Source organism: Coregonus lavaretus, assembly GCF_964263955.1.
Source record: "Coregonus lavaretus genome assembly, chromosome: 30".
NCBI lineage: Eukaryota > Metazoa > Chordata > Actinopteri > Salmoniformes > Salmonidae > Coregonus > Coregonus lavaretus.
Window position 1 is genome coordinate 1,735,224 of NC_140017.1, and position 12,693 is coordinate 1,747,916.

Here is a 12,693-nt window from a genome sequence, read left to right on the forward strand (position 1 = left end):
CTTATAATGTTTGAGCATAAGAACACTGCGTTAGCCAAGGCAAAATGCGCTGAACTGTAGGAAATTAGTCCGAAATCAGTCCCATGTCTTCGCAAAATGTCTGTATTGCCGCAGGAAAATCAAAGCAAAATAAAGAAACCCCCAAAATCCTGGAGAGACTGTTTATAGCTCAGACACACCGCAAAGACCAACGGCTAAAAGCAGTGAGTGGCCGCGACATGTTAGCTTTTACCTGCTTTTACCTTCGTCCTCACAGTGTGTTTTGTCCTTTAGAATAGCAATGTCTTCCATTTCTGTGCCACTGCTCTCCACAAAGAGCCTAACGTTTCTTTGTCGAACATAAAGTACATTTCTTTGTGTTTTGTGTTTTGGTTCTATGTATATGTATGTGTGTGCTCGGTCACTGTGTTAAGATGTGGGTCGGTCTGTGTTCAGGAGTCGCACCAAGAACATGATGTGGTACGGGGTTCTGGGCACCAAGGAGCTGCTGCATCGCACCTACAAGAACCTAGAGCAGAAGGTACTGCTGGAGGTAAGAAAACACAACAGTAACCAAGTGGGTGCAACTAAGGGTATGGCCATTTTGAGATTTTGTCTGAATATCCCGGATGGAGCCAATGGTTTTTCAATGGCTGTCATCCGTTGCTGGATGAATGACAACAGAGATTAGTTAAAATTGTCCAACAAAAAACTTGTCAGACAAAGAACAATATATCCGCCTTTGTACGTGTGCAACTCATTCGGAAAAAAAGCAGAGATGCGTTAAACTTTCGACAGACAAAAAAAACGGACAATGATGTACGTCATATATTTTACGTGTCATGCGCCTCAGTGTGCCGTACCCTAAAGAGACATCCCATAAATCTAACCCTGACCCTAAGGGGCAATCTGGGATTGGCACATCCGTTTTTGGACTTTTCGATTAATGTCTGGTGTTGTGATTGTGGGAGTTTGTATCAGAGCATATGCAGACAGTTTTGTTCTGTTACAATATGATAATATGTGTGTTTAGTGCGACGGGAGGTCTATCCCCCTACCCAGTCTGCAGGGCATAGCTGTCCTGAACATCCCCAGCTACGCAGGCGGCACCAACTTCTGGGGCGGGACCAAAGAGGATGATGTAAGTGTCATCAAAACCCTCTCTTTGTGTTGTTGTTGCATAACTACAATATGACTCAGTACTCACATGTTTCTTCCACATTTTTGTTTTTAATGTTTTAAGCATCTTTGGGTCTTTGTAAAGTGCTATGTAAATCACAAGTATTATTAATATTTGTATAATAATGATAATTATTATTTAACCCCTTCCCTCTACAAAACCAGAATACACCCAGCACAAATCTAACCCACATCACATCAATCCCCCCAGTCAGCGTTGTGTTTATGTGTGACTAACCACATATGAGATATACTCTGAGTGTACAAAACATTAGGAACACATGCTCTTTCCATGACATAGACTGACCAGGTGAATCCAGATGAAAGCTATGATCCCTTATTGATGTCATAGATGAAGGGGAGGAGACGGGTTAAAAAATTATTTTTAAGCCTTGAGACATGGATTGTGTATGTGTGCCATTCAGAGGGTGAATGGGCAAGACAAAATATTTAAGTGCCTTTGAACGGGGTGTGGTAGTAGGTGTCAGGCGCACCGGTTTGAGGGTGTCATGAACTGCAATGCTGCTGGGTTTCTCACGCTCAACAGTTTTCCGTGTGTATCAAGAATGGTCCACCACCCAAAGGACATCCAGCCAACTTGACACAACTATGGGAGGCATTGGAGACAACATGGGCCAGCATCTCTGTGGAACGCTTTCGACACCTTGTAGAGTTCATGCCCTGATGAATTGAGGCTGTTCTGAGGACAAAAGGGGGTGTAACTCAATATTAGGAAGGTGTTCCTAATGTTTTGTACACTCAGTGTACAGTGTACAATGCACAACATATACAGTGCATTCGGAAAGTATTCAGACCCCTTGACTTTTTCCACATTTTGTTACGTTAAAGCCTTATTCTGAAATGGATAAAACAAATTTTTTAAAGTATTCCTCATCAATCTACACACAATACCCCATAATGACAAAGCAAAAAACAATTTTTGTGAAATTTTTGCTAATGTATTAAAAATAAGTATTGAGACCCTTTACTCAGTACTTTGTTGAAGCACCTTTGGCAGGGATTACAGCCTCGAGTCTTCTTGGGTATGACGCTACGAGCTTGGCACCTGTATTTGGGGAGTTTCTCCCATTCTACTCTGCAGATCCTCTCAACCTCTGTCAGGTTGGATGGGGAGCGTCGCTGCACAGATATTTTCAGGTCTCTCCAGAGATGTTCGATCGGGTACAAGTCCGGGCTCTGTCTGGGCCACTCAAGGACATTCAGAGACTTGTCCCGAAGCCACTCCTGCATTGTCTTGGCTGTGTGCTTAGGGTTGTTGTCCTGTTGGAAGGTGAACCTTCACCCCAGTCTGAGGTCCTGAGCGCTCTGGAGCAGGTTTTCATCAAGGATCTCTCTGTACTTTGCTCTTTTCATCTTTCCCTCGATCCTGGCTAGTCTCCCAGTCCCTGCCATTGAAAAACATTCCCACAGCATGATGCTGTCACCACCATGCTTCACCGTAGGGATGGTGCCATGTTTCCTCGAGACATGATGCTTGGCATTCAGGCCAAATATTTCAATCTTGGTTTCATCAGGCCAGATAATCTTGTTGCTCATGGTCTGAGAGTCCTTTAGGTGCCTTTTGGCAAACTCTAAGCGGGATGTCATGTGCCTTTAACTGAGGAGTGGCTTCTGTCTGGCCACTCTACCATAAAGGCCTGATTGGAGGAGTGCTGCAGAGACGGTTGTCCTTCTGGAAGGGTCTCCCATCTCCACAGAGGAACTCTGGAGCTCTGTCAGAGTGACCATCAGGTTCTTGGTCACCTCCCTGACCAAGGTCCTTCTTCCCCGATTGCTCAGTTTGGCTGGGCGGCCAGCTCTAAGAAGAGTCTTGGTGGTTCCAAACTTCTTCCATTTAAGAATGCAGGGGGCCACTGTGTTCTTGGGCACCTTCAATGCTGCATACATTTTTTGGGACCCTTCCCCAGATCTGTGCTTCTTCACAATCCTGTCTCTGAGCTCCACGAACAATTCCTTTGACCTCATGGCTTAGTGTTTGCTCTGACATGCACTGTCAACTGTGGGACATTATATAGACAGGTGTGTGCCTTTCCAAATCATGTCCTATCAATTGTATTTACCACAGGTGGACTCCAATCAAGTTGTAGAAACAGCTCAAGGATTATCAATGGAAACAGGATGCACATGAGCTCAATTTCAAGTCTCATAGCAAAGGGTCTGAATACTTACGTAAATCAGGTATTTTATTTGTTATTTGTATTTTTTTTTTAATTTGCTAACATTTCTAAAAACCTGTTTTCGCTTTGTCATCATGGGGTATTGTGTGTAGATTGATGAGGATTCTTATTTTTTTAAATCCATTTTAGAATTAAGGCTGTAACGTAACAAAATGTGGAAAAGTCAACGGTTCTGGATACTTTCCTAATTCACTGTATGTTCACACCCCCTGACTTTTGAAAAATGTTGTGTTATAGCCTGAATTTAAAATGGATTAAATTGCGATTTTTTTTGTCACTGGACTACACACAATACCCCATAATTTGAAAGTGGAATTGTGTTTTTCAAAATGTTTACAAATTAATAAAAATAAAAAAGCTGAAATATCTTACGTCAATAAGTATTCAACCCCTTTGTTATGGCAAGCCTAAATAAGTTCAAGAGTAAAACTTTGCTTAACAAGTCACATAATAAGTTGCATGAACTATAATAATGTTTAACTTTATTTTTGAATGACTACATACAATTATCTGTAAGGTCCCTCAGGTGTGCAGTGAATTTCAAACAGATTTAACCACAAAGAAGGACAGCTATTGGTAGATGCGTAAAAATAAGAAAAGCAGACATTGAATATCCCTTTGAGCATGGTGAAGTTGTTAATTACACTTTGGAGTGTGTATCAAAACACCCAGTCACTACAAAGATACAGGCGTCCTTCCTAACTCAGTTGCCGGAGAGGATGGAAACTGCTCAGAGTTCACCATGAGGCCTAACAGTTACGGTTTAATGGCTGTAATAGGACAAAACAACATTGTAGTTACTCCACAATATTAACCTAATTGATAGAGTGAAAAGAAGGAAGCCTGTGCAGAATAAAAATATTACAAAATATGCATCCTGTTTGCAACAAGGTACTACAGTAATACTGCAAAAAAATGTAATTTTTGTATAAAGTGTTATGTTTGGGGCAAATTCAATACAACACATTACTGAGTACCACTCTCCACATTTTCAAGCATAGTGGTGGCTGCATCATGTTATGGGTATGTTTGTAATTGTTAAGGACTGGGGAGTTTTTCAGGATAAAAAAGAAATGGAATAGAGCTAAGCACAATTACAAAACTGAGTTATTCTGCTGTTTTGGCCTTTTGCTTCCTTATTTACCTTAATCTTTTATTTTTGTCCCTCTGTGACACAGATTTTTTCTTTTTATGGGTCACTCAAGTCAATACATGTTAGAATCACCTTTGGCAGCGATTACAGCTGTGAGTCTTTCAGGATAAGTCTCTAAGAGCTTTGCACACCTGGATTGTACAATATTTGCACATTATTATTTTTATAATTCTTCAAGCTCTTGTCAAGTTGGTTTGTTGATCATTGCTAGACAGCAATTTTCAAGTCTTGCCATAGATTTGCAAGCCGATTTTAAGTCAAAACTGTAACTAGGCAACTCAGGAAAATTCAATGTCGTCTTGCTAAGCTACTCCAGTGTATATTTGGCCTTGGTTTTAGGAATCTGTCTCCCAGTGTCTGTTGGAAAGCAGACTGAACCAGGTTTTCCTTTAGGGTTTTGGCTGTGCTTAGCTTTATTGCGTTTATTTTTATCCCCAAAACAATTCCCTAATCCTTGCCGATGACAAGCATACCCATAACATGATGCAGCCACCACCATGCTTGAAAATATGAAGAGTGGTACTCAGTGTTGTGTTGCATTTGCTCCAAACATAACGCTTCATATTCAGGACATAAAGTTAATTTCTTTGCCACATTTTCTGCAGTTTTACTTGAGTGCCTTATTGCAAACAGGATGCATGTTTTGGAATATTTTTATTCTGTACAGGCTTCCTTCTTTTCACTCTGTCATTTAGGTTAGTATTGTGGAGTAACTACAATATTGTTGATCCATCCTCAGTTTTCTCCTATCACAGCCATTTAAACTCTGAAACTGTTTTAAAGTCACCATTTTTATTTATTATGGATCCCCATTAGCTGCTGCCAAGGCAGCAGCTACTCTTCCTGGGGTCCAGCAAAATTAAGGCAGTTATACAATTTTAAAAACATTACAAAACATTTCACAACAGATTTCACAACACATTAAGTGTGTGCCCTCAGGCCACTACTCTACTACCACATATCTACAACACAAAATTCATGTCTAGTGTATGTATAGTGCATATGTTATTGTGTGTGTGTGTACGCATGTGTCTGTGCCTGTGTGTTTGTCTCTTCACAATCCCCACTACTCCATAGGAGTTTTTTTTTTGTTTGTTTGTTTTCTTTTTTTTAATTTTTTTATCTGATTTTACTCCTTGCATGAGTTATTTGATGTGGAATAGTCATGGCTCTATGTAGTACTGTGCACCTCCTATAGTCTGTTCTGGACTTTCTAGACTGTGAAGAGACCTCTGGTGGAATGTCTTGTGGACTATGCATGGGTGTCCGAGTTGTGTGCTAGTAGTTTAAACAGACTGCTCAGTGCATTCAATATGTCAATACCTCTCACAAATACAAGTAGTGATGAAGTCAATCTCTCCTCTACTTTGAGCCAGGAGAGATTGACATGCATATTATTATTAATGTTAGTTCTCTGTGTACATTTAAGGACCATTGGCCTCGTGGTGAAATCCCTGAGCGGTTTCCTTCCTCTCCGGCAACTAAGTTAGGAAGGACGCCTGTATCTTTGTAGTGACTGGGTGTATTGAGACGCCATCCAAATTGTAATGAATAACTTCACCATGCTCAAAGGGATATTTAATGTCTGCTTTTTTTTTATGTCCCCATCTACCAGTAAGTGCCCTTCTTAATAATAATAATAATAATATACCATTTAGCAGACGCTTTTATCCAAAGCGACTTACAGTCATGCGTGCATACATTTTTTGTGTATGGGTGGTCCCGGGGATCGAACCCACTACCTTGGCGTTACATTGGCGAGGCATTGGCGTTACATTGGCGAGGCATTGGAAAACCTCCCTGGTCTTTGTAATTGAATCTGTGTTTGACTGAGGGACCTTACAGATAATTGTATGTGTGGGGTACAGAGATGAGGTAGTCATTCAAAAATCACGTTATACACTATTATTGCACACAGTGTGTGAAATTATTTAGGCATGCCATAACAAGACATTTCAGCTTTCCATTTTTATGAATTTGTAAACAATTCTAAAAACATAATTCCACTTATGGGGTATTGTGTGTAGGCAGGTAACACAATCTACATTTAATCTATTTTAAATTCAGGCTGTAACACAACAACATTTTGAAAAAGTCAAGGGGTGTGAATACTTTCTGAAGGCTCTGTATATGTGACGTGTCGAAGAGTGTTGCCACTCGACCAATATATGTGGCATATACACTGAGTACAAAACATATGGAACACCTGGTCTTTCCATGACATAGACTGACCAGGTGAATACAGATGAAAAATTCACTTTAGTCAGGGGGGAGACGGGTTAAAAAATTATTTTTAAGCCTTGAGACATGGATTGTGTATGTGTGCCATTCAGAGGCTGAATGGGCAAGACAAAATATTTAAGTGCCCTTGAACAGGGTATGGTAGTAGGTGCCAGGCGCACCGGTTTGAATGTGTTAAGAACTGCAACGCTGCTAGGTTTTTCATGCTCAACAGTTTCCCTTGTGTTTCAAGAATGGTCCACCACCCAAAGGACATCCGGCCAACTTGACACAACTATGGGAAGCATTGGATTCAACATGGGCCTTTTAGAGTTCATGCCCTGATGAATTGAGGCTGTTCTGAGGACAAAAAGGGGTGTTTTGTACAATCAGTGTATGTAAAAAATGACATGTCCTCTTCCTTGCAGACGTTCACGGCACCGTCCTTTGACGATAAGATCCTGGAGGTGGTGGCGGTGTTTGGCAGCATTCAAATGGCTGTGTCCAGAGTCATCAACCTGCAGCACCACCGTATCGCACAGGTAACACACACACACACACATTGCAGACTCTGTTAATGTACAGATGAATGTGTCTGCATTCCAAATGGGTCCTGGCACCCTATTCCTGTGACACAGGCTGTGTCTCAAATGGCACCCTATTCCTTTTTGGGACCAGGACCCAAAAGTAGTGCACTATATACGGCCATTTGGGACACAGGCTGTCACACAGGTTAACCTGCCGCACCATCCACAACATCGCTTAGGTGACGCATGCAGACAGAGTAGTCAGCTAGAGACATAAATGACCTTGAAACAGGGCAGCAGCATTGGCTCAATGGACAGAAGAGGCTGTCGTCTGTCCAACTTATCATGCGTCATAATACACTATGAAAGCTAAGACACCTTTGGAGACACTTGGCGAATGCTTATCTGACAAACAACCGTTAGTTGTGCTGCTATGCTTTGCTTGTCACCCGTGATGTTAGTTATTTTCAATCACTTTGGTGCAATTAAGGACAAAAATCTAATCAGACTAAGCACATTTTCAATTTACTGAGTACAACAAACAAATTCACAGTCACTTTTTCACTACATCAAATCACTTTCAATTTGGATACATATTCGATCTAAGGATCTGCTTTTCAAAATGCAATATTCACATTACTTTTGATATGATTTTCTTGTCATTTGTTAGTTTTTTAAATCATTTATTTGGTGCATCATTCAGTTGTAAGTGGTATATTTTCAAAACTCTTGAAGTACCAATATCTAAACTGATAACACTTGCTTCCTATCTTTATGGTCAAAACCTTTGATTGTGCATTCATTGGGGTTTCACACATCTTTCACCCTATGTTTTCCGTGAAATACCATGAGAACATTTTCATTTAGTCACCAATACATAAGTCATGTTAACTTCCATTTAATCCAATAGCAAAAAATACAAGATACACATTTCAAAACTGTTCTTTTTGAAGTGCTTAATATAAAGAATAGTAGATGGTAAATATAATTTTCGTACAGTTTATTTTATAATTTTTATCCAATGGCAGGTTTCATTATCTTTATACATTACATACGTAGGACAAATCATCAGGTATAACGGTATTGTAAAGCAGTTGCCGACTAAAAACGTAGCATGGTGTGGTATACCATTTTCTGATCACCTATGTGAATTGTCAACTGATACAGTATCGCCTGCTTGAAGACACATCCATATATGATTTGATTTCAAATTGATACATTTGAGGTAAAAATATTGAATTTCACAGTGTTAAGCAGTTATCAAACTACACTGAGTATACCAAACATTAGGAACACCTAATACTGAGTTGCACCCCCCTTTGCCATCAGAACAGCCTCAATTCGTCAGGGCATATGGACTCTATAAGGTGTCGAAAGCATTCCATAGGGATGCTGGCCCATATTAACTACGATGCTTCCCACAGTTGTTTCAAGTTAGCTGGATGTCCTTTGGGTGCTGGACCATTCTTGATACACACGGGAGACTGTTGAGCGTGAAAAACCCAGCAGCGTTGCAGTTCTTGACACAAACCGGTGCGCCTGGCACCTACTACCAATGTTCCCTCTAATTGTTTTAGTCACTGAGCAAATTTCAGGTCTGCTGAGCGCAAACTTGAACGTTGTGAAAATTCGGTGCAACTTCCAGAGCACGATTACTGTGAACACTCAGGCTGTACCCACTTTAAGTTACAGTTTTAACAGTGGCCAAGTAGGCTAAAAATGTTGTTGTGCTGTTTGATGCAAAAAATACACTTTACAAAATAAAATGCATTATTATTTCTATACCATTATTACAGAGAATCAGACAAATTATGCTACCCTCTGCCCATTGGCTACTTAGCTTATTCAAGCCTGTCTCAAAATAGAACACTGCCCCTTTAAGACAAAAAAAAGCTCTTTAACTGACTCTTTTCAAAGATGTCTAGAAATGTACATGTTTTGTGCTCTTGTAGGAAGCAATCACTCTGCTATTGCTGACTACAAATGATCTATATCTGGGCTAATAACTCACTAACTAGCAAAGGATATGAACAAAATGTGCACACGTGGCTACATGCATCTCAAAGCAAGCGCATCTACTCACGACCGCTCATTCTGTAAACACAGTCCAGTTCACCGGTCTGTGTAGAGTACGGGATGAGTCGTGCGTGTCAATGCACTCCAACTCTAATGCGTTGTGCCTAAAACAAAATAGTTTTGTTTCGGTATGTTGCATTGAAAGTCACTAATATTGCGTTGATTCGATCACAATTGCCACAGCAAAGGGAAACGTTGATAGTGTTAACAGGGAAAACTGATAGGGCCTGCATCTGATTGTCAGTGTCAGCGGAGGGAGAGCGCAGCAGACTGAGGGTTCCGCCTCTCAACATCCCTCCGCTCTCCCTTTCCTCCACAGACACTGACCAAAAAGGGACACCGTCTTCCAGCTAATGGCAAAACTCATGCACAAATTCATGTTGTTACTCCTATGAACAGAGAAAGTGAAATATTCCTCAATATTAAAAAAGCCCCAAGCCATTAATAATAACATCAACGCAAGCCTATAGAGACACTTTCCTACTCATTCAGTACTGCTGCAGTGCTTGTTGTAGCGCTGAGTGGAAATAGGAAGAACGCGCATTCTGTGGCTTATAAAAGTGTTGAATACAAAGTGTTGACAGTGCTGAGTAAGAAGTTCCTGCATGAATTAATGTATATTCAACATTTGGATAAATAGAAACCATGCCATGAATTAAGAGCAATATCTTATTTATTTTCACAATGCAATGCGGCACATTGACAACTCAAATCGCTTTGAAAGAGCCTTCTAATAACATAATATTATTTAGATAATAAAATAGTTGAATTGAAACTGTAAGCCTATATGGCCTGCGTATGGTCTATGAACGAAAGCCTGAATTAGCCAACAAATAAAGCTACTAAACAATAACTTCAAAACAGTCATTCATCACTTGAATTTCTTCAAATTGCTGTGCGGGAAAAGTATGTCATCCACCGTGCCTAGTCAGCTGGCTTCTTCTCTCTGACACCACAAATCCAGCTGTAGGTGACGCTTTATCCTTTGGAACCACACAATTACCAGGTGAAGACTAGGCTGTTTGCTTGTTTCTAAGGCGAGTTTGGCATCTGAAGCGATAGAGGAAATCAACAAGATCCCCAAGTATTCTTTCACAATAGTTTGCCTTATATTATCTGCAGTTTTGCGCAGGGAACTGTCCCACTGCCCCACACTGTGGTGGATAGCACCCTCTCCACACACACTAACTCTTTGTTTATGTAATGGGCTATAAGGCACAAGTATCCTATTTAATTTTTTTTATTGTCAGTCCACACCATTTGTATTTACCCAAGTTCTCTCTCAACTCCGGGACCACCTGATTTATTTTTGCCCGATGCAAGACTCTAGAACGAGAGGAGAGAGACTCTCGGACAGAAACGTTCACACCTCCATTAATTTACAAAAGTATAGTCTTATAGCTTGGTTAGGTGTGAAACATCCCCCAATTTGTGCCACAGTTTAGGCTACCGATAGGTGCTGCGGTCAGTCAACTGAGCGAGGGTAGGAGTGAGGTTTTACCCTTCTGAATGAATGGGTTTAACCTGCTGAATGAATGAATGAATGATTATATTGAAGAAAGAATGCGAAAAGAAAGCAAACAAATTATAATCAATCCCAGATAGTCTGTTCTAACGAAAAAAGTATTTAGTACAACAAAGATTGGGAGCTCAGGGCAGTACCATAAAGCTCATCTGAAGATGCACATGGATCAGATGAAAACTTTGAAAACGGAGATGGAGTCATTGAAAGCAGACCAGCAGAAAGATAAACATTCTCTGAGGGCAGAGATACGGGCAACGGCTGATGCATTGGTCCAGAGCCAGGCGGCATTGACAGAGTGCCAGGCCACATTGGCGAGGCGGAGAATGATGCGTTGAAGAGGGCGAGGGACGATATTTTGGAGTCACAATCCATGCCAGCAAACCTGTGATCTCTGGAACTCCACCTCTGACAGGCAGAAGCAACAACTGTGGCAGATTCATCAGGTCATCGGTTCACCCTGACATTTCCATTCCACGTCTGACACCAGAACTTGACGAACTGCTCACCAAGCACAGCGTAGGCTGTCTGGACCGTTCTGCTGTTCTGCTATTCCAAGAATGCATAACCGAAGAGAGATACCATGAGTGGGCACAGAATACCAAATGGGATGGATCCCAAGGCAAATTTGGCTTACAAGTGAACCATCATGAATACTGTGTCTCCAGAAGTTTCTATCCATGAGTGATGAAACAAAACATAAAAGTCAGAGTAAATGAGTACTTGAGGTCGCCGAGAAAGTCTGGACATGGCTTCTCTCCCTTATCTAAGGAATTAGGTATACAGTATGGCTACAGTAAAAATGTAATTGTCCTGTTGTTTTTTGTCACACTGTACAGTAGCCTAATAAACATCAGCATTTTTTAAAATCTAATTCAAATATATATTTCTACTACTGTACTGGGCTTACAGCAGTGATGGACATTGGTCACAGTTCACGCCTTGATGATTAAATTGGACAATAGCCAGCCGAAACTCTCATAATAGCTAATTGGTGACCTAAACTAATTTGAATGAGATGTTCAAATCAAATCAAATTTTATTGGCCACATGAGCCGAATACAACAGGTGTAGACATTACAGTGAAATGCTTACTTACAGCCCTTAACCAACAATGCATTAATTTTTTTATAAAAAAAGGAAAATAAAACAACAACAAAAAAGTGTTGAGAAAAAAAGAGCAGACGTAAAAAATAAAATAACAGTAGGGAGGCTATATATACAGGGGGTACCGGTGCAGAGTCAATGTGCGGGGGCACCGGCTAGTTGAGGTAGTTGAGGTAATATGTACATGTGGGTAGAGTTAAAGTGACTATGCATAAATAATTAACAGAGTAGCAGCAGCGTAAAAAGATGGGGTGGGGGTGGGGGGGCAGTGCAAATAGTTTGGGTAGCCATGATTAGCTGTTCAGGAGTCTTATGGCTTGGGGGTAGAAGCTGTTGAGAAGTCTTTTGGACCTAGACTTGGCACTCCGGTACTGCTTGCCGTGCGGTAGCAGAGAGAACAGTCTATGACTAGGGTGGCTGGAGTCTTTGACACTTTTGGTTGGTGTGAATGGTTTGTGTTCTTCAGGAAAAAAATACATTCTTCAAAAAGATAATCGTAAATAAAGGCCAGGATATAATATCAACAAAATAATGGAGAATGGAACGAGAATGGAACGAGTCACATTTGAATTGAAACGACCAGATTTAATTGAAACGACCAAATGTCGGCCTTTAACCATCCAAATATTTCATACAATATTCTGCCCATATTTCTATTTTTGAAGGACTTGTATAGGCCTACGTAGGCTACTGTAAAATGCATTTTCTTTTGTATATATAATCTCAAACTGC

At 40.6% G+C, this 12,693-nt stretch overlaps 1 protein-coding gene across 1 annotated transcript in view; it reads left to right on the forward strand.

The window, feature by feature from the left end:
- The window catches only part of LOC311105995 (diacylglycerol kinase delta-like), a 91,803-nt gene that overhangs the window by 52,100 nt on the left and 27,010 nt on the right, over positions 1 to 12,693 (forward strand). The window contains exons 19-21 of the mRNA XM_084148249.1: positions 436 to 532; positions 1,013 to 1,120; positions 7,158 to 7,271. Of these exons, the coding sequence (XP_084004375.1) occupies positions 436 to 532; positions 1,013 to 1,120; positions 7,158 to 7,271 (319 nt within the window). The remainder of the gene's footprint in view (positions 1 to 435; positions 533 to 1,012; positions 1,121 to 7,157; positions 7,272 to 12,693) is intronic.